At 38.2% G+C, this 22,025-nt stretch overlaps 1 protein-coding gene across 5 annotated transcripts; it reads left to right on the top strand.

The window, feature by feature from the left end:
- Positions 1–452: 452 nt before the first annotated feature.
- On the top strand, positions 453–21,132 carry LOC125686878 (COBW domain-containing protein 1-like). Of its 5 annotated transcripts, none has more exons than XR_007373927.1 (15): positions 454–655; positions 1,087–1,173; positions 1,924–2,020; positions 3,125–3,216; positions 4,889–4,948; positions 5,967–6,004; positions 8,457–8,503; positions 9,774–9,860; positions 10,914–10,958; positions 11,474–11,530; positions 13,643–13,694; positions 17,900–17,968; positions 18,071–18,136; positions 19,888–19,998; positions 20,595–21,132. XR_007373927.1 is itself a non-coding variant. In XM_048931413.1 (15 exons), the coding sequence occupies exons 1-15, from the start codon at positions 544–546 to the stop codon at positions 20,666–20,668; spliced, it is 1,113 nt and encodes a 370-aa protein (XP_048787370.1). In that variant the 5' UTR covers positions 457–543; the 3' UTR covers positions 20,669–21,132. The 5 variants fall into 5 exon arrangements, 2 of the variants coding, with proteins under 2 accessions (XP_048787371.1, XP_048787370.1); XR_007373928.1 differs by lacking the exon at positions 20,595–21,132 and adding an exon at positions 19,281–19,371 and having other exon boundaries at positions 19,888–20,001; XR_007373929.1 differs by lacking the exon at positions 20,595–21,132 and adding an exon at positions 19,281–19,371 and having other exon boundaries at positions 19,853–19,943.
- The last annotated feature ends 893 nt before the right edge of the window (positions 21,133–22,025 follow it).

Genomic DNA, 22,025 nt, shown 5'->3' with positions numbered 1-22,025 from the left:
ATTGCCTCAGAATACCCAAGACAGAAGAAGCTTACGCTCAGATTTTAGCTTAATTTTATTTGATGATGACGCACAGCTACTCCACGTGAGACTTTCCAAGGAAAAGCCAGACGTGAAATAAAGCCCCTCACGAAAGCTCTGCAGCACTGCCTTCTGTCTCCCAAGGCAGCCCTCATGCCGCAGCCTCCGCCGGTAGTGCGTGCCGTCAGGAGCAGATCCGGCACTCTTTTTCCTAAGGCAGCCGAGGAGCTAGCAGATCATAAAGACGCTACCGCCAGCTCCCAGACTCCCCCGAGCGAGGCGAAGTGCACCGTTACCGGCCGGCTACCAGACGGCCCGCGCAGAGCCACGAGCCGGGCGGGAACGCGGCCCCGGCCGCGGCTCTGCTGTTGCGCATGCGCCGCAGCACGGAGGCGACCGCCCTGAGTACAACGCGCATGCGCGGAGTCGCGCAACGTGTGGAGGGGGGCGCCGCCGCGCATGCCCGCAGCGGGACGCAGGCTTGTGACGCGCCGTCTCCGCGCCGTCGGTCCCTGATCCCACATGGAGGATGAGGACTGCCCCGAGCTGGTGCCGATAGGCGTCGGCGTCGTGCGGGACAGCGAGCCTGACTCCGGCAGGAAGATCCCCGTGACCATCATCACGGGCTACCTAGGTGAGGGGCGGGCGGCTTCCGGTGCGGGGACTTTGCTGTTTGCTCGGTAGCACGTCTGGTGGCTGCGTCTTGTGAGTAGCGATGGCGAAACGGAGAATCCGGTTCTGTTAATAGAGGTGAATTGTCTGGGAAAGACTGCCTGGTGAGGGGCTCTGCGTCAGCTGAAGTTAGTGAACGGGGCGGTCTGTTGCGGGTGGGCTTTTTTTGTCGGTGTTTTATTTTTTGTTTTCCAAGGTGAGGTTTAGCGTGCCAGTAGTTCTGTGAACTCTTCTTCAAATATATGTACGAATTAGTACGTGTGTATATATACATTGTAGTGTTGGTTCTCATTCTTTTGCATTCCATCTGATTCCTCTAAAGTATGTGTGCCCCCAATAGTATTTACTTTTAATCTGAAAGTTCAGCCGTTTTTTAACAGTTTAATGTTCCAGGTGCTGGGAAAACAACGCTTCTGAATTACATTCTGACTGAGCAACATAGTAAGAGAATCGCAGTGATACTGAATGAGTTTGGAGAAGGTATGTAAACCTGTACGAGCATTTTTGTTATTTATCTTGAGCTGCAAAATATGCGTAAAGCTTCTGGAAATCACAAATATTGATGTTTTAAATTTGTTGCTGGAATTAGTGTCATACCTCAGCCTTGAGAAAGGCAGGAAGACTTTTGGCTGAACTTCATAGTATTAATGTGTTGCACAGTTCTGTACGTAAATTCAAGTCAAGCAAATGAGGCTGTTACGCTGCTAGAAGTACGGTATGGCTGCTCATTCTGAAGCAGATGAAAATTAAAACAAAATGTTGGTGGATAATGTTTTCTTTGCATTCTACCCAGCTACTTAAAGAACACAAATTATCTTAGATCAAGAAAATGAGGAGGTGCTTGCATGGTCTCTATGATCGACTTTTTTGCTTCCTTGCTTGTGGGACTTTTGTCTGCCAGAGCTGTCATTTTCTATTTGCACCACAGGGTTTGCACTGTGATGATGATGTGTGTTGTTTGTTTATGGCTTTGTGTTTTTTTTCATATGCACATCACTTCTGGTCACGGAGCCTTAAGCTACAGAAGCAGGCCTATATGTGATATAGGGATAGAAGCTAACCTCTTTATTCTAACTTGTTCTATCCTGCTTGTCAGTTGTTTTTTTTACCTTTGTAGAACCACAATATAATCCCAGAACAAAACATATGCCAACATGAATCTTTCATGTTTTCTTTGCAGGTATTCTTTCACAAATTGATAGACTGAAGTTATATTTGTTCTTTTTCCAGGGAGTGCACTGGAGAAATCCTTGGCAATCAGTCAGGGAGGAGAACTCTATGAAGAATGGCTAGAGCTAAGAAATGGCTGTTTGTGCTGTTCAGTAAAGTAAGGAGGGATTACTATGCAAGTTCTCAATAGTGGGTTTTGGGGGAGTTGAGGAAAGGAGAGGAGATAAAGGACAAATTCATAAAGCTAATGACAGTGTTGATAGTGACTTACATTTTAGAGGAAACAAATTTGAATTTACTACATAGACATTATTTTCCCTCTGATGCCTTACTGGATTTGTAGTTAGCATCTTTCAGAAAAATGTTCTATGCAGTTGGGTATTACAGTTGGGTATTACAGGGTAAGGAGCTCTGCCTTATGTTCCTATTACATGCTTTTATACTGAGTGCTAAATATTCAAGAAAGCTGGAATTAGGACTCAAGTGAGATACTTAAGCTGTGTTTCTTACTCTGTTGCCTAATATTTGGGTATTTTGTAGCTCAGAAGGGACAGAGGGAGAGCTTCTGTAAGGAGACAGCATTCGTAATTGTAAACAGGTGGTTATGTTAAAACATAGCATTTTATTCATGTTTGTTGTTTTTTTGTTGTTGTTGTTTATTTGAATGTTGGACTGTTTGTGTTAAATTTGTTGGTGATCTGTTGGCACTGAAAATTTGAAAGAACTAGTCGTATACCTTACAAATTGGACAGTAAGGGGAAAACAGAAGGTCTCATTGCACTGTGTTGTGTACTGATAGATAAAGAATGCAGCTGTTACTGCTTTTTTTTATATACGTAAGTTTCATATGTAAAATGGCATACGTTTTTACTTAAGCAGCTGAGATTTAAGGATTTAAGTAAATAGCACATTTTGCTCCCTTCCAAACCAAAAAGTTACACGTTAGCGCAACTCTGCTTTACTGTGATTTCAGTGTTTGAAAATTAATATTAATTTAAATTGCCATTGTTATAGCCTTGGGGAGTGCACAAATGTTTTTCAGACCAAAATAAAACTGAAGGCTTTTGTTTGCCTAATACTAGAACAGCAGCTTGGTGACTGAATTTTAAGTGTAGTTTGTGTAGGTCCTGACTCAGAGCTTTTGCTTTGATGATACTGTCATTGGGTTCTGCATCAGCACATGGATAAGTTTATATAAAACATGTGTAAGCATGTTTTACTTGTTTTTTCTACTCTCAGGTTTAATTGTTTCTTTTTGCAGGGACAATGGTGTGAAGGCTATTGAGAACCTCATGCAAAAGAGAGGAAAATTTGACTATATATTGTTAGAAACAACTGGTTTGGCAGATCCAGGTAGTTTACATTGTGTATGTTTTTTCATAACCATTATAATTCACCTGTTTTTATGAAGTGTTTAGTTGCACAGCAGTCACTTCACCATTCAAAAATGTGTTATGAAGTGGTAAGTTTTCAACCATGCATGTAGGTTGCTGTATAGAGTAAAACTGGTCAAGGGAATGGGTGCACAGGCAAAATTGTGGTTGTTGTAGTTAAACTTCTAGCTTTTAAATTGACTCTAATGCTTGACAGAAATCTGGTTAAAATAAATCTGTGTTGAAAAAGTGTCTTGGAGAAGAAGACACTAAAACTAGCAGCTTTCAGTAAGTTTTATTTCTGTTCCACATTGCTCTTTCCAAGGTGTATGTTATCTGTCATAGCCTTTGTGAGGTCTAAAAATGTGCTGCCAAATGGACTAATGCATTGTTTTGGTAGGTACAGAACAATAAATCCTTATGTGCTGCTCAGTGATTTTTGTTATTAAAAAGCAATAGCAACCTGAACAGTTTTCTCTGAACCAGATCAATTATAAAAGCATGTTATTGTCAGAGAGTGAAGGAACAGGCTGCTCAGGGAAGTTGTGGAGTCTCCTTCTCTGGAGATGTTCAAGACCTGCCTGGATGCCTACCTGTGCAACCTGGTGTAGGGAACCTGCTTTGGCAGGGAGGTTGGACTCAATGATCTCTGGAGGACCCTTCCAACCCCTACAATTCTGTGATTCTGTGAAATTCTTACTGACATTTAAGCTGTTTCTCATTTGGTAGACTAACACTTTCCAGCTCAAAGCTCAATAGTTGTCACAGTAATTTTATTTAAAAGAAAGGACATTGATATGGCCTCTGTTAAGAACAAATCCTACATACAAAGGATGTTGGAGGGTCTATTCCAACTTCTAAAAGCAAATAAGCTAAATGATAAGGCCAGGTTTCTCAGGATATTCAGTCAGGTATCCCCATCCTCTGACAACTGGGAAGACTGCGTTTCTGGTCAGCTGGTTGTGTGCTTGTCTTTTCATATTGAAAAAGCATTTTTGTGATATGTGTGATCTGAACCTCTTGTTTAAGCTTAATGCTGTTATCTCTAATCTTTCTGCCATGTAACACTATGGAAAAACTTCTCTCAGTCTCCTGAGTGACTTATCTTTGATTTTCAAGGTGGCTGCCATTAGCTCCCATGGAAAGTTTGCTGTGTAGGCAGAGCAACTTCTGTTGCCCACCTCTTTCAGGGCCTGTGATCCCTACTGTCTTAGTGATTCTATGTGGAACTTGCATCAGTTTAGTTACATCTTTCTTGCATAGGCTATGCTACTGCTGGAAGAACTATCCACATGTAATCTTGTAAGTGCTGGATAGAGGAGAATAGCTTCCCTCAGCCATGCTCCTGTTCTCAACCCCATTTTTCTTTCAGTGTTTTGTATGGAGGAGTCCTGCAATGAGTGCAGTAATGACACTGTAGATATTACTGGGTGAAGTTAATTCAGAAGACTTACATGCATCTGGAATTGTGAGATTTTTAAAGCTTTTCTAGTCTCATCTTACATATTACATAACTATAATGCTTTGGCAGCTGCTGGATAAAATATATGATCAGGCACTTGACATTGATAACACTCTCTGAATTTGTAAGAAAGGAGCTTTAAGTACAGAACTACTAATATCAGTTTTGCAGCTAAACTTGTACTTCCTAGGAGCTGTGGCCTCCATGTTCTGGGTTGATTCTGAGCTGGGATGTGACATATATCTTGATGGTAAGCAGTGCAAGTTTGTTTTGCAGCATGTTGGTACTGCATATCTGTGTGTAGTGCAGTGTAATGTATTGCAATTTAATGCAAGCTTTCAGAAATTGTTTGAAAGACATAATCTTGGTTTTCATATCCTCAAATTTCTTGCCGAAGATCTAGTTACTTGTTTTGATGCTTCAGTTCACTAAAACAAGCAAAAATTGTGTATGTTTTGCTGACAGATTAGTTAAGGAGATATCTTGACTATGGGTTAAGGAGAAGAGACCTTATTAGTCCTCATTAGTTGGGTATTACCAAATGTTAATTAGGTTTTATTATTTTTATACATTGTGTCGTTGATCATTTTTAGTTTTTCTGATCTCTTATCAATATTCAAACTCCCCTGCCTCTGTTTTCTTCTTTGTCTTTTCTACTTGTTTGTTCTAGCACTTCATCTGTTCCATTAAAATCTTAATTTTACTGTAATTTTCATTAGTTAAAGAGCATGTTGTGTGTTGATTTCTTTCTTTCTTTTTTTTTTTTTTCAGTGGGAAAAAATCGTAATGTTTTTTCGCTTAAAAATACCCTACTGTGTTTTTGGTTAGGCTGTGAAATGCCCTTTTAGCTAGAGAAGCATTCAGTTACGTTACAAACAGCTTCATCGGTTTCTGCTAGACAGTTGTAGAATCCTGGTCACCTAAAATCAGAATGACTGTGTAGCTCAATCAGTCCCCTTAGTTTGCTTTGATTGCTTGTGGGAATGTATCTCTGCCCACTTATTTTTGCTTGGAAGGAGGCAGAGAGGCATCTGCGTGGTAAGAATTTTTTTAGTGTGGTTTGATGGACTTCTTTTAGCTACAGGTATGAGTTAATAAAGCAAACTAATCAGGTGACAAGTGTTACGTTGAGATACACTGGAAATTTTGAGAATATTATGAACAATTTCAAATGTGATGGTATTGTAATTTTACTAGTCATATGAGGAGCTAAAAAGATGTTGAAGTGTGCTTGATGCAGCTAACTCTATTTTAATGTTCTCCTTTAGGCATTGTATCTGTTGTTGATGCAAAGCATGGATTGCAGGTAAGGTACTGAGTTTCTTACATGTTTTAGATGAACAGGTACCCAGAACAGCTGTTGCAGTGATGTTCATTTTGGTTATTCTTTTTTTACAATTGTTTTAATTCTTAAAACAAAGATACATTTCAGTTACTGTGGCTCACTAGTGCTGCATTTTGAATGGGAAAAAGAAGAACAGACCTCTGACACCAGGGTGATAACAAGTGACTTAAGGCTGCAGATTGGGAAATGATGCTAGTGTAAGGGCAGCTATGGGGAGGACAGGTTAGAGATTTGGACTATTAGATACCATATCAGATGAACGGATTATTGAGTTACCTGGAAGTAGATTAAAACAGCAGGTAATAGAGTAATCTATGTGAAGTGTACTGAGAGAACAGACCTACAGAACAGTGAGGATAGGTAAGTGCAGAAATTGTGATTAAATCCAAGTAATTTAACTTTTTCATTTATAATTGGCTGTGAAAACAATTCTTCACAATGTTGTAAGCAGTAGTTACTTTGATTAGGTATTGCTTTTGTGGAATTCAGAATAAGAGTGATCATAACCCCTTTCTTGTGATGTTACCCCCTGTGGTTAACATCACAAGAAACTGCAATGTCTTAAGCCTCAGTTTTCAGTTTACTGCCCTTGTGGTAATTTAGGTGATTTATTACTTTCAAAAGTACTGTTCTGTTCAACTTTCTCCTTATGCAATGCTTACTTACTGGCTTGAATCAAATAGAAATGTCATGTAGGGCAGTGCTTAACTGTTTAGAAAAAATCAAACTTTTCATGTTTAAACTTGCAAATAATATGCCTGAAAACACACACACACATTTTGAAACATTGAACTTTTCATTATTATCTTCACAAGCTCAATGAAAACTGTTAGGTTGTTTAATTGGTCAGTATGCAAAACTGACTTAAACTATTAGAAACTTCAGACTTTCTGAATTATATGCTAGGCAGATAACATTTGTGGTTATGTGAAGGACTTGTTAATATGCAATTCTTCTTGTTACTAAGTTTGATCTAAAAAGCTGCTTGTGATTCAGGTAGTTCTGTAAACAGTACAAGTTTATAAAATACTCTTTATTTTTTATTTTTTAAGTAAAGAACAAATGGTCTACTTTGGCACGTGTACTGCTGACTTTGTCCTTTCAGGGGCAAGAAGTCTGACCACACTTAATTTGATAGAAGCTCAGAAACAAAAAGTCAGAGGAAAAGCTGCTTTTCCAGCCATCCTTTTGTTACCTTTTCTTTAGACTGTGCACAATCAGGAAGTAGTCTTGATTTGTTTTTTAATGTTTTTTTTTTTTTCTAAAGGCAACATTGATGGTACATGGTATAGTTTTGTTTTAGAATTCTGACAGTTCCACTTAGACAATTTTATTTAATTGATGCATTTCCCATGAAAATTAACACTATTTTCATTTTGTATTCCTGTGTCTTAATAAATCCAATTTGAAAGTAATACTCCTCGTACATTTAAGCTGATGAAGTAATGCATGGGACTGTGTGATCTTCCCATACGAGGTGCACTGCTGATATTAGAATGTCAGTTCAAAGTTGTACATTTTCCAGATGTCCTTGATGCTTTTGCCTAAAGGGTTGCTGTCTCAGTGTCAGGACTGAGCAGAAAATGCCTTGTAGCAGTGCCTCTGCTCTTCCAGTACTGATGTCTGTTGTTCTGAATTCCTGATAGAATAGAGCTTTAACTTACTATCGTTAGTGCTGCTGACTGAGAATTGGGTGTTTTTTCTCTCTTTCACTAATTCTCTGGGGGATGTTAGCTTGGGTACACAAATGTAGGACAAGGCTGCAGGTGGTAAGATACTGAACTCCTGCAGCATAACGATGTGATGCTCTTTTTGTCGTCGCTGTCACTTCTGCCCAGTTTCTGCTTGAATAAACAGCAAACACTGAGAAGAGGCAGACTCACTAATGAGTAGCAGTTTGTTCATATAAACTCAGAACAAGATTACGGGTTTTTTACTATAGCTATGTGGTTTTGTACATCTTTCAGAGAGAAGAGATATTCTTACATAATTATGAAATCTTGTACTGCAAGCCTAATACATCTTTAACAATAGACATAAGTAAATAGAAAAAGATATATTTTTATTCAGATACCTTTTTCCATGGTTACTGCATATCATGGTGACTTTAGTTTTGAGATTCATGATGAATTGAATATTATAACACAGCTTTCCAACTCTTCAGCGTTCTATGCAAATAATGTACTGAAAGAAAATAGTTTCCATTAAAGAAATGTTAAGCTTCTGTAAAGGTGAAGGTATGAACTTTTTCATCCTAATGGAAAAAAAACCCCACAAAGATAAGATACAGTCTTCCTGTAATACTTCCTTGAAAGTCATACCTTGTGTAGAATGACTTTGGCATACTTTAACTTCAAATTAATTTGAACATTAATTAAAGATGCTTAATCCCCTTGTTTTAATTCTTATCTAGCACTTGACAGAGGAGAAGCCAGAAGGTCTTGTCAACGAAGCATCACGGTATGGATATAAAAACTTCTTTTTTTTTTTAATTTTAATTTTTTAATTGTAGTCAGTGACTGCACTGTGTGGAAGATTATTCAGAATTGATTCTTTTTCTTTTATAAGATTTTCCCGTCCCTTACTTTTAAACAAAGATAGAAATCAAAAATTATTCAGTACTTCATTTGATCTTTCTGCTAAGAGAGGAATTTTCTAGTAAGTAGGTTTATCTGAAAATAATCTTTATTTTCCTCCTCTTTATTTCCAGGGAAACTGCAGCAGATAGAGTATAAATAATGCTGTTTGATAGAACTGCAGCTCAACTTTCACCTACAAAATCAATTTTCAGTATAGTTGCCCCACCATTAGCTATACATTTTTGCTAGCAATGAAAAAGACCCTGCATGCTGCGCTTGTAAATGTTTGCATGGCTATGTAAACATTTCAGGGCAGTGGCTGTTGCCACCGTTGTCTTCTTAAACACACAAGACACTGCCTCACCGTGCTCACATCCACTGTTTGGCCTTTGTAAGTGTCCAAGTGTCGATGGATGTCACTGGGTGCCCTTTTTTTCCACAAGGGGAAATTCAGTTCTACACCCACCCTTCATATGCACTCCCAAGTTAAACATTAGGCTGCCGCTCTGCTGCCATCTTTTGGACAGCAACAAAATTCAATGTAATGGTGGTGGGAAGGTTCAATCTGCTGTCACAGAAGGCATTACTTCTAAAGCAACTCTCATACATTTTTAAGATAAATATAATTTTACATTAAAGTAAATATTGGGGGAGGGGGGTGGGAAACACCTGGTAGTGGCAAGGAAGGTTTCCAAGCTAGGCTCTGTCAGATTATATAAGTTGTACTGGAGATAGAGAAATATGTGTGTGTGTATATATATTTAATGTGAAGCCACAGTGATTAAAGGTGTAATTGTAGTGATGAAGTCCTTGTGAAGAATGCATGCAAGGGAATTTGAGGTTCCTGGAGTTAATAAATTGTAAGAGAATTTGGAGTAGATGACCTCTTTTTTTTTTAAGTGGAGTGGGAGGGAATGGAAAAGGAGAAGCAAGCAAGCAACCAAAACAAGCAGCAAGGAATAATCTCAAGTAGTACTGTAGTCATTCCATGATGTTTTAGTTTGGTTAATGATTTGGTTAATGTTTGTCTTTCTGTTTTGCTAGTACATGTATTGTTAGTAATTTTACAGTGCTATGAGAGACATACTCTTTCTGCCTTGAAAAAAACTTATTTGTTCAAGCTGTCCTTTTTTCTTTTTCCAAATGTATAGGCAGGTTGCTTTAGCTGATCTTATAATCATCAATAAAACAGATTTGGTTTCGGGGGAAGAACTGAATAAAGTCAGAACCTCTGTCAGGTATGAAGCTTCTGGTATAACTGTAACATTGTACACACTCAAGTGTTATTAGAAATCAGATTTCATGATTACTCCAACACATTGTGTAGTCAGCAGTGGAAGAGTCTGTCCCTTTCTGGAGACATTTCCATTGCATTTATGTGTTCCCACAGTCTTAACAGCTTGCCTAAGTAACATTTTACGTTACCTGCTAAGAAGCGTGGAATCACAGAATAGTCTTAAGTTGGAAGGAACCTTCAAGGACCATGGAGTCCAATCCCTGGCTCTACTCAGGATCATCTGAAATTATAACTCTGTGTCTGAGAGCATTATCCCAATGCTGCTTGAACTCTGGCAGCTTGGGGCCATGACCACAGCCCTGGGCAGTCTGTTCTGTGCCTTCCTCTGGTGAAGAACCTATTGCTAACACTGAACATGACCCCCTTCTGATGTAACTCCACACCATTTCCTTGGCTAAGTTAGGCCTTAAAAAGGCCTTATGATAGACCTTTGTCTTAAGTATCCACATTCTTATACTACTGGGCAGCTGTTGCAGTTTTTCTGAATTAACCACAGGGGAAAATGTCTGCTGGTACATACATTTTTATTAGCAAATATAAACGGGTATGGAAGATATTCTAAATAATTGTTTTGGATGTAAAAGAACCAGTGGTCTGATTCAAACCAGTATTTAATGGCATGTCCCATCTTTCTCAGTACCCTGACAGACAAAACATAATATTTTTGCAAAGAAATACTTTGCAACTTTATTTGTGCCTCAGACTCTAAGAATTCTTAACCCTGCAGTTTGTATCAGGAGGATTCTTGTGGGGAAAAACGCTGTATTCAGTAGTAATATTTTGTTGTCAGAAGTTGTGCATTTTGACCTTTGTTCAGATATAGAAAGTCACAAAAACGAACGCTTTCTGGATGCCTCTTGGACAGTTCAACTTTTAATAACAGTGTGAGAGGTGTTTTTATGTTTCTTGTGTTGCTTTACATAGTTAAATTGTTCAATCAATATACTACAGTTTCGTTTGCACCTCACTTTTGCTTTTTTCTATTTTGTTTTAGGTCAATAAATGGACTCGTCAAAATTTTGGAGACACAAAGGTCAAGGTATTAGATTGGCCATTATTAGTAGTTCCAAATCCTGTTCCACAGACGTTATTTTTACAAGGCCTACACTATGAACTGTTAGCTGTGCACCTGCATAGCTACCTGTGTTATGTTTTAGTGTGTGCGTGCGTTCAAAGAGGTACAGAACAATTGCTCCCATCAGAGAATTAGGTATTTTCCAGGCATCCAGTACAAAGGATTTAATCTTTCTGAAAATAGATTTTTTTTTTTATTTTTACTTTTTCTAAACTATATTCTCTAAAATCCTCTTCTTACGCTTTCGTATTACTGTGCAACTGAAAGCTGCTTTACTCCATAGTAGATAATACTGACTGCCAACATCTGAAAATAGGGCTAGCTTCTGGTGGCTGATAACATTGGAATAAAAGGCTAGAAAAAAACCAATTATTTGTATATATATATAAGTGAGTAATTGAAGCTTCAGTACGCATGATCTTTACCTGCAGTAAAAATAGCATGAAAAGAAAGCTTTCCTTCTCTCCCTACTCATGCAGAGTTGATCTTTCCAATGTGCTGGACCTGCATGCTTTTGACAGTCTATCTGGAATAAGGTATGGCAATAATTTCATTTTTATTAGAAGTAATGTTCGTTGCATAAATACGTGCATGAAGTAGGTCACACTTACATGCAGGCAGACTCTGTATCTGAATTTCTGTTACAAATTCTAGTTCAGATGCTCGTTTAAAATTCTCAGTAAGAAGTAATCAGAAACGGATGTTTTTCTACTTGAGATACATGCAGCAAAAGATTTTAGGGTTTGTAAAATGAAATGAGAGCCAAAGTGCCCCTGATTGTTTGGCGTTTTTTCCCCATTTCCCTTGCTGAGGCGTTAAGTTGTTCTTTATTACTAATACTAATCAATAAGATCTTGGCACTTTTTTCTGGTTCTCTTAAAACTTAGAGGATTTGTTTTTTTTCTCACTTTACATCGTGATGAATTGGAGACCTTAGTTTTCACAGGAAACTCTGAGTTCCACAGCAGCCTCAGCTTCTAGGAATGTTGTTCAGCATGTTCCTGGATCCATTAAGTCCTCGACTTCTTTTGTGACAAAGAGGCCCAGCTTTAAATTAGCAAAAGCTGCACAGTGTGCAGTGGGAATTAGCTGTGGGAATGAGTTAAGTATAGATTAAGTTAAGATGTTACACTGCAGTTTTCACTCTCACAAGCAATGGCTTTGTACTTTTTCTTAATTCCTAACATAATTTTGGAAAATGATGTTCAGCAAATGGACACACTGTAGTTATTTTTCCTGCTGGCAGCAGCGTTGGGATTTATCTTTTGTTTCTACAGAGGAGTATCAATACTTGCAGTGTAAGTATTTTAATCAATACTTGCAGTGTAAGTATTTTAAATATCAAAGATACTGCCATTCATTACAATAATCTAACTGTATGTAAGATCAACAGCGAAAATAACCATTCATCTGTGTTTCAGATTAGTGCATGGCTTGAGTAATAATCTGGTCCTTCAGTTTATTTTTAGAATTGATTCTGTATTACTGACAGTAGTAAAAATCCCACAGATATCAGAAGTTATTTTTTAGTTTTATAAAGATGTAAATGCATAAGACGTGCTGGTGTAGTAGGGAGCACAATCTAAGTTGCTATTTTGATCTTTTTTGTGAACTTTATTTTCTAAAGAACGGAAATAGAAATTAGTGAGGAGCAAAGCAATGAATTCAGTACTTTTGAGACAGCTGAACACTCCCAATGGCGTGAGCTATTTGACCCTTTTTAAGCTCCTTCTTACCAGTTAAAGTTTTCGTGTTTCCTATCTCTGCTTTCACATGTTCAAAATCATTGTCCTCTTGCTGTGGCTGACATCCCAGTGCCAATACTGTGGTTCTTTCTTCATGTAAAGTAGCATCTGACTTTCTGAGGCTGTATTTTCTTCCTCCGTTTGGACTTCAGCACACATGTACATTTTTCACACTGGCTTCATAATATTGGATCAATATGTATGAGTCAATTTGAAAATTAGACTGAATGTATTTCTGTAAGTGAATACTGTCTAGTATTCTGAGTACTCTGATCAGAATGTGTTCGTACATCTTAACAAGGCTTTAATACAGTTTTGTTTCACAGCAGTATTTTTAATTCATTCATTTTTCTCTATGAAAGTCCCTGGTGACATAACTCTAGGATTGTTAGAAGTTTGTTGGAGGACCATACTATTAGCCTTGTTGTGAAAGTGAATCTCTAACTCTTTCTTTTCAGTTAGTCTGACAGTTGAGTTAGTCTGTTAATAGAAATGCTTTGTTGTCTCTTAAGCCCAAGAACAGCTTTAATCCTATCAGAAATGATCATCTGATAGGTCACTCCTTGCTCTATCACACATATAAGTTAGAATTTTTTTCTAATCTAGAAAGAAAATCTGTGATTGTTTTGTTCATTATTATAGTCAAATTAGATTACAGTGGTAATTATAGTGGAATTCCAGCAGCTAAGCAATGACAGACTTTCTAACATGGATCATTTGAAAGATCAAGCAAATATAATTAAATGTAACTGTTCTGAGATTAAAGCTGAATTAACAGATGAAACTTATTTTGATGATGATACTTTAGTTTTGGTCTGCAGTACTGAAGAGTTTGTGTAAGTCTTGTTTGAAATAATGACACTGCATCCATCCAATGCAAATCCAACATTTACTTATTTTCAGCTTGCAGAAAAAAATTGAGAATATGAAGACAACACATTCACATCTAGATAAGGTAATTACAAAAAGCACTGCTTCTGTCTTGTAAGAAGGTAGTTCAAGGTAATTGCAACGATGGCATTTTACTTTTTCAGCAGGTTTCAGTTTGGGAATGATGTTTGAGATCTCTGGAATATTACACTGAATGCCCACAGCCATGTAGTTTGATGTAGATGTATATACTAAGTTCTGCTTTCAAATGTGGCTTAGGAGTTCCACTGTTGGAGACAGTTACATTGTTCGTGTACATGGAGAACACTACTAGAACCAACAAATAATACTGTTCTTTTCAGTATTTGCAGAATTGAGTCCTGTACTTAGAGCTGATATTGATCCTGTGGGTCCAAATAGTGTCAATGTTTGTAGATACCAGGGAGTTGTTGTTCATGACTTCACATTAACTTAGATGTTAGGCAGGCACAGATTCTCATTCTGCGAGTGCTTCCCATTGTTTTTACACAGAAAATCAACAGATCAACTCTTAACAGTGAATTAGATTTTCCTCTAAACTTGGTATCAACCCTAGCTTATGTGCTAGAAAATTAGAAACACTTCTGTTGATACTGCTATTAGTATGTCAAACTCTAAAATGCTTTGTTTTTTCAGATATGTAACCCAGTGTGTATTTATGTCAGGGTAGAATCTTCTGCCTCCCTCTGTGCAATAAAACATGCCTTGCACATGGCAGTTGTAAAACACATTTTTGCCTTCATGGTTTTGTTTCATATAAAGAGCATATACAGTATTTTGTCTGCTTTGCCTTTCTAATTTTTAATACTGATTTAAGGGGGAAGGTCCTGGTCTGTCACTCCTACAGAGTATAAGCAGTTCTGTGCTAAATCAGAATCATAGAATGGCCGGGGTTGAAAAGGACCACAATGATCGCCTGGTTTCAACCCCATGCTGTTTTTAAGCCTCTATCTTGTCTGTGATGCACAGATTTTACTAGTAAGGTCCTTCCCCTCCCCTCTTTTTTTTTTTTTTACTGAGCTGAAATGTCTCCTGAACTTTTAGTTCCCTAGTTTGCAGATACAGATCTTTGAAGGACTTTATGTTCATTTCTTAAGTTCCAGTTTGGAAGACGGGAACAGGAAGATATTTCATTTCCTCCTGTGTCTTCTATTATTGCATTTCTGTCATGCTTTGCCATGAGTCTGATCTCAGACCTACTTCCAATGTACTTGCCTAAGTCTGATGCTGTAAGTTACTCCAGGATCAAAGGGATATCCTGCCAGGTTATCGGGTTTTAATACTACAGAAGCAAGTATCCAGCTGACAGGGCTTTTGAGCAAGGGCTTCAGTAGTAAAGCCTTTTCAGGGACCCTTGCCATTTGCCTGTAAAGGTAAGAGATAGTCTGAGCTACTGCAGTCAAGTTGCCACTTCCAATCTTGAAGACAGGGTTTTGCTTGTGCGACCATATGGATTGAACTGAGTGTACCACTCCATCAGTTGCAGAGTCAGAGGGGTTTAGGTTGGAAGAGGCCTTAAAGACCATGCAGTTCCAACTGCCCTGCCATGAGCAGTGTTGCAGCTCACTAGATCAGTCTTGAATGCCTCCAGGGATGGGTCATCCACAACTTCTCTGGGCAGCCTGATCCAGTGCCTCACCACCCTCATAGTGAATAATTTCTTCCTGACATCTAAACCTAAATCTCCCTTATTTTAGTTTTAAACCCACCTCTGTTGTCTTATAACTACATTGCCTGAAAAAGAATCCCTCTCTAGTTTTCTTGTCCTTCTAAATACTGGAATGCTTCTATAAGGTATCTTCAGAGCCTTCTCCAGGCTGAATAACCTCGGCGACCTCAACCTGTCTTCACAGGAGAGACTCTCTAGCTGTCTGATTGTGATTATTCTTGTGGCTCTCCTCAGGACTTGGTACAAGAAGTCTGTATCGTGTTATGTTGGAGGCCCTAGAGCTGGCTCAGCCCGTTCCAGAGGTCTCTGCTTTTGCTCAGAGCAGAGTTTTCAAGTTTCCTAGAGCATTCTAGTGGGAGTGATGAGTGGGGCAGCAGCTGTAGTTGTCCTGCACTGCTTTCCTTTCTGAGTGGCTGCACTCTGAGGAGCAGGGCTACAGTTTCTGCAATATCTTAATGTGGGCTTCCTGATGGGACTCACAAATATTAATCTTGCTTGCCGTTCCACAGTAAATCAGATGGCTTGTCACATACATTTCCCTGAGGCCAGTTCTGTGCTTCTGTGCTTTAAGGGACTGCTGGCTAGATTGCTGGTACTGTGTTTGAGAGTTTCCAATCTCTTGGTCTCCATTTGCGTATGATAAATGCTGGCATATCTCTACAGCAAGCCAGCGCACAGTAGAAGTGTTGTACAAATGGTAGCTATATTCATTTTTTAAACCATTGAGCTAATTTTCTTGGATACTGCCCTAGAAGACTGCTTCAGGGTATGTGAGTTTGAAGCTGTCAATGTCCCATGCCTTCCCAGCCATCTTACTGACTTTGAGAGGTCCCTACTTTTCCTGACGCTTTATACACTGTCTGTGTGGATCCATGCATGTGTAGCGAGTGCACTGCTCACACTAGAACAGGTAATGATAGATTCTCTGTACTGGAACCAAGATGCCTTCCCTGTGCCCCAAATCATCGCAGGCATTTCAGTTCTGGATGATGACAAGTCATTGTGTTCCAACTACTGTTAATTCCAGTCAGTAAAAACTTGCTGATACTGAGTTTTGAGAAAAAGAAATACATGGATAATTGAACACCTGTGCTCTCAGAGTATGAAATTTCCTTAACTGTCCCAGTAGGTTTCTGAGTTCTTCAGAATTTCCCTTTGCAGGAACAGAGACAAGCCATAGTAGCTTTCTCCTGCTCTTAATGGTTTTGACACTGCTTTGTTCCTTACTGTACCTGATCTGTAGGTCACCCACAGTCCCAGTCTAATACAGGTACTTTGTACGTAGGTGCTCTGTGGATCTGTTGTGAACCACCAAAAGGTGAATATCCCCAGTCCAGTGCAGTTCACTAATGGACAGCGTTCCCTCAGGGACTGGGGAGAAAGGAAATAAATAAATAAATAAATAAAAGCTTACATTTTTATGTAGTAGTAGTTTAGAAAAGTGAACTTTCTTTACAGAAAAATACTGTGGTTCAATTAAGTTTTCAGTTAAAATACAATGACTATGAAATCTATTTTTCTTTTGAACTGCAAATGTTGACTGTGAAGTTGATAGTCTTGAAAACTAAAGATTAAATATGAAAATTTATTGGTTAGCTACAATTATGATCAGAATCTGAAATTTTAGTTACACACAAAAATACCAATTTATGTTGATCTTAACAGTGTTCAGTTGTAGTATATAAGTCTGCAGTTAAGTAGAAGCTTTCCTGTGTGTTTCGAGGTCTATATTATGCTTGTATTATGAAGGAAATTCTTGCTTTTATTAAAAAAGCAACTGCAGTCAACCAGCAGTAAGCAGAATTCTTTGTTACTGGCCCTGTTCAGTTCAACACCCAGAGTTTGGGACAGTTGGTGAGTCAGATGAGGCATAAAGAGGAGAGAACGCTTCTGTCACAGTAGGCTGCAAGTTGGATGTGTGTTTATCCACATCATGTGGAAGGTCAGCAGGAACAATACTGCTTTATGCATGAAGCATACTTATCTCTTGTTTTGAAGCTACTTAAGATGTTAGTGCTTGGTTCTGAGCAGTTGCTGGGGGTTTTCTGGAATTAAACTTAATACATCTTTATTTTTGAAATCTATTCTTACGTAGCTTATTTGTAAAGAGCTTTTCATAGAAGGAAAGCACTGATAGGTTGGAAGCATATTGATAATTTTTTGTCTGATAAAGTTGTGATGAAGAGCAGAAACAATGGCAAAGGTTAGATATGAAAATAGCATTTTAAAACTTCCATAAAAAATTAAGCTTATTAGCCTATAAAAATTAAAGTTGTTAGGCTTTTAAAACAAGCATCACCTACAGCAAAGAGTTTTGCTTTATAAGCAGGTGGCAATAGACTATTTGAGGTGTTGGCTATGCCCCTGCCAAAACAGAACCAAACCAACAGTGTAAGAAAGTGGACAGCACAAAAATGGAGATTTTTTTTTTTTAATTTCCTGTTTGTATTTTGGAGTGGACTAATAGATTATTTTTTTTCTTTTAAATAAGGGCAAGCTATAAAGAACACTTTTTAAAATATATGAAAATACGAAAATATTTATTCAGTTAAGCAATTATAAGTGTGTCTTTCCATTTGCAGGGTATAATGACAGTAACATTTGAAGTCTTGGGAAATATTAAGGAAGAAAACCTAAATCTCTTCATACAGGTAAATACTAACACAACATAGTCAGCTGCAAAATTGTTATGCCTTTCTGTAGAAAATCATCCCATGCTTTTCGGTTTGTGAAAATGTTTTTCCTCTTCATAGAATCTCCTGTGGGAAAAGAATGTGAAAGATAAGGCTGGACGTACCATGGATGTCATAAGACTGAAGGTTTGCCTGAGACTACTAGCTTCTTTGTTTTGTGCTTTCCCTCTTTTAAACCAGAAGGAACTGCAGTGTATTGTCAGTGACATACAGAGCAAAGAGCAGGCAAAAGAGAGAACACCAGTTTGTCCTTGATCTGTTTGGAGACTCTTAAATGTCTGCTGGTGAGCAAGACAACTCAAGATAGGTGACAGAGAAGCAAACAGTGGTACTACTTGCTGTGTAGTGAAAGGGAGACTTGCAGTCCCGAACATGAATGGGACCAGATTAATGATCAGGACATAAATGAAAGGACGTGATGCTATTTTCACCTCCTTTGCTCTGAAAGGTCCCGTCCATTTCACATGACTCCTGATCTAGAGATGCAGTTACAGATTTCTGTCCATGATTACAGTTATTGGCATAATAAGCAGAAGTTTAATCCAGTGTAGCAGAGCAGCACAATGCTAGTTATGGTCTACATCAGACTGCAGTTCTAAAGAGGAGATTCAAACATAAGTGTATTCATCTCCACGTGCAATTCATTGCATGGTTTTGAGATGAATGTAGGTGATGCTGGAGGATATGCTTGCATTTTCCTTAAACCAAAAAGCTAAGTAAATAAAACTCAATTGTAAAACTTGATAAGGTCTAAGAAATACAATGAAATGTGCTCTGATTAGTTTCCTGGGAATGTGTGCGTCATAGGTAGCAACATAATTATTTCTGCTTCACTGGAAGAAAGGTTGCATTTCTTGATCTTTCAGCAGCAAAAAAACAAAGGTTCTCATCTTCCCTCTCTTAACAAGTAAAACAACAACAAAAAAACAACAATGCTGATGCACTTTAAGCTGTCTGCTGTACTAATTAGCTGTACTGCTAATTAGAAGTATGCTTCTGTTGTACTGAGCTTTGGAATCAAACTAATCTAAATTTCTGAGGCAAATAATACAGTGTGTGCTGAACAACAGTTGTTGCAGACAAATATACCAAAGTAATTTAGTCCCAGGTAATTACTGAATGGATTCCAAAGTTTGTTGCTTTCATATTCATATTTTACCAGCAACTACAGTATTTTTTGGCAGTGGCTGCAGAATTCCTACTACTGTGTCAAATACAGACTTTTTGTCGTGAAATATTTTTAACTGCTTTTTTTTTTTATTTCTTTAAGGAAGTATAAGAGGTGTTTGACAGGATGTGTGCGACTAGAATATTTTAGAAAGTTTTCAAGTGATGAAAACTCTTAATGCAACTTTTGGAATGTGAGTTAATGGACTTAGTTTTGAAAGTATTCCATTGTAATTCCATTGCTAGTCATTTCACACAAATATTTGTTCTTTCTCTACTATTCGGAGATTCCGTTTCAAGATAGTGTAAATGTTAAGCATGAGAACTCAGTGGGAATAGACTCAACATTTTTGCTCATTTTATGTCATCGTTGAGAGGTGATAAGGCTTTCATAGAAACATACATCATACATATAATTAAAGTGCCATGGTAGGAGATGACATTTTAATTTGCACAAACGTTCTAGGTGACTGTCCAAATGAGAAACTGAGAGCATGGCAAAGTATAATTGTTATATGTGAGAATGGATGTTACTAGAGACAATTCTGTTGCGTTATTATTTTGATCAACTGCTGCATAGTTGTCAGAGGTTTTCCCTGTTCTGTCCACTTTTAAAGTTGTTTTTTTCCCCTACAAGTATTTTGTTTTTAAAGGTTTGTTTATATACTCTAACAGTTATTTTTCTGATAAGGGACTCGTATCTATTCAAGGCAAATCTCATCAAGTGATAGTCCAAGGTGTCCATGAGCTCTATGATCTGGAAGAGACTGCAGTAGCATGGAAGGAAGATGAAAAAAGAACAAATAGACTCGTTTTAATTGGTATGAGTAACTTTGCATCTTTTTTTGTGACTTTAAGGAGCTTTTTCTTTCAGCAGCAGTCCAGTGAAACCTGTCCAGTGAAAAGCAGCCAGCCTGTACTAGCCAGAGTAACAGCAATTATGATGTTCTGTGTAACCTTCAGTCCAAGCTCTATACATGAAAATCCCCCTGCACCTTCTTAAAGCAGCTGAGAACAGCTGTGCTTGCTGTCCTTTGTAGTTAAATAAAATAAAAGATATTCAGAAATTATGTAAGCATATTGAGGATTGTTTTAAAAACAAATAATTACATGGGAATTCATGGGCATGCTTTGAGTATTTGATCACATAACCAATAACGGTGAGGAATGTGAAGTCATTAAAGCGTACAAAGTCAGGTTTGTTTCGCAGGGGTTGCATATTTCTTGAAATCTGTTTTTGCCTGTATAACGTGAAATTAACTTGTTACCTGCAGCTTAGTTTTGATAAAGTACTGTTTTCACACACTGATAGAGTAAGCATCTTCCTGGTGAGAGGTCTTAGCGGCTTCTCCTTACAGCAGTGGATTTTTGTAATGCGCTCTGAAGTACAATTGACTGATCTTTTTTCTCTTTGCAGGTAGAAACTTGGATAAGGAGATCATCAAAGAAGTATTCATAGAAACTGTGACAGAGAAGCATGAAAATAGTTGACACTGGATATAAACAAGATTAAAAGTCTTGTGCTTAACTCTGCAAGCTTTTTATGACAAGAAGGACTGAATGACACACAGTGCAGTAGTCCCTTTTTCCTCTTCCAACCTACTGGACAGTTAAACTCTCAAGTCCTGCTAAGAATCCCTGCTCACCTACTGTTAAAAGAATAGCTCTTCTGGTCTAGAATCAAACACAAAAAAATTCTAGCATTTTGAGTTAGGCTTAATTTATGCTGATGAATTCATTTAGCATTGCAAAAATACAGATAGGGAAAAGACTTGTTTCTGTTGTATGTTGAAAAAGGCCATAAATTACAGTAGGTATATGTGGTAAGGATGTTGGAAAACTATTGCTTTTTTGCTGTAATGATCTCTTAATAATAAATTAGTATTGATTTTTTGCCAGTCATGTAATCACAGAAAAAAGTATTTAGTATTTCCTATTAAACTTTCTTGCTTAGCTTTCCGCTTATTCTTTGATTTTTAAACGCATCCATCCGTCCCAGGTAACAAACCTGTGGTATAAATGAAAGTCTCCACACAGCAGCTGTCCTCCCAGCCCTCTCAGCTCAGTTCTACTGGGTTTTTTTTGTTTGTTTGCTTGTTTTGTTTTGTTTTTAACATGATGTCTCATGTTATAGAATGTTCCTCTGGCCAGTTTAGGTCAGTGGTCCTGGTTCTGTCCCATCTCAGCTCTTTGTGCCTCTGCAGCAGCCCTTTGCTGGCAGGACAGTATGAGGCACTGTAAAACATCCTTGGCTCTGTGCAGCACTGCTCAGTAACAGCAACATACTGGTGTGTTACCAACATTGTTTTTCTCCTAAAGCCAAAACAGCATTGTTCCAGACACTAAGAATAAAATCAGCTCTGTCCAGCTGAAATGAGAACACTAGCAGACGTGAATTGATACATCGTGTTATTAGTATTAGGTAGCTTGAAGAAGTTTCCACAAACCAGAAACCAATGCAAGGTAAAAAGAACAACTTTGTGGTAACATTGCTGTTTAGAATCAAATAATCACAGAATATCCTAAATTGGATGTTCCTCCATACAGGAACACTCAAAAATTGAAACGCTGGGGTTGAGAGCATTGTCCCGATCCCCTTTGAACTTCAGCAGCTTGGGGCAGTGGCCACTGCCCTGAGGAGCCCGTTCCAGGGCCCAGGCACCCTTTTTCCTGACACTCAACCTGACCCTCCCCTGTCAGAGCTCAACCCTGTTCCCTTGGGCTTTCAGCACTGCTGGTGCTTGAGTTAAATAGGAATTTTGTCAGTTTCTCTTAGCAGTCGCGTCCCTTCAGTTTGGAAGCTAGTATGTATACTCGCAACTCCGCAGATTCTAGATTGTGTAAATGA

This window comes from Lagopus muta, chromosome Z (genome assembly GCF_023343835.1).
Source record: "Lagopus muta isolate bLagMut1 chromosome Z, bLagMut1 primary, whole genome shotgun sequence".
Classification (NCBI taxonomy): Eukaryota; Metazoa; Chordata; class Aves; order Galliformes; family Phasianidae; genus Lagopus; species Lagopus muta.
This window is presented reverse-complemented; position numbering and strand designations above follow the sequence as displayed.

Excerpts from the sequence above, each read along its gene's own strand:
- LOC125686878 (XM_048931413.1), top strand. The coding sequence starts at position 544 with ATGGAGGATGAGGACTGCCCCGAGCTGGTGCCGATAGGCGTCGGCGTC. Across the intron at positions 1,174-1,923 it reads ACTGAATGAGTTTGGAGAAG|GGAGTGCACTGGAGAAATCC; the intron begins GTATGTAAACCT and ends TTCTTTTTCCAG. Across the intron at positions 18,137-19,868 it reads TGGATGTCATAAGACTGAAG|GGACTCGTATCTATTCAAGG; the intron begins GTTTGCCTGAGA and ends TTTTCTGATAAG.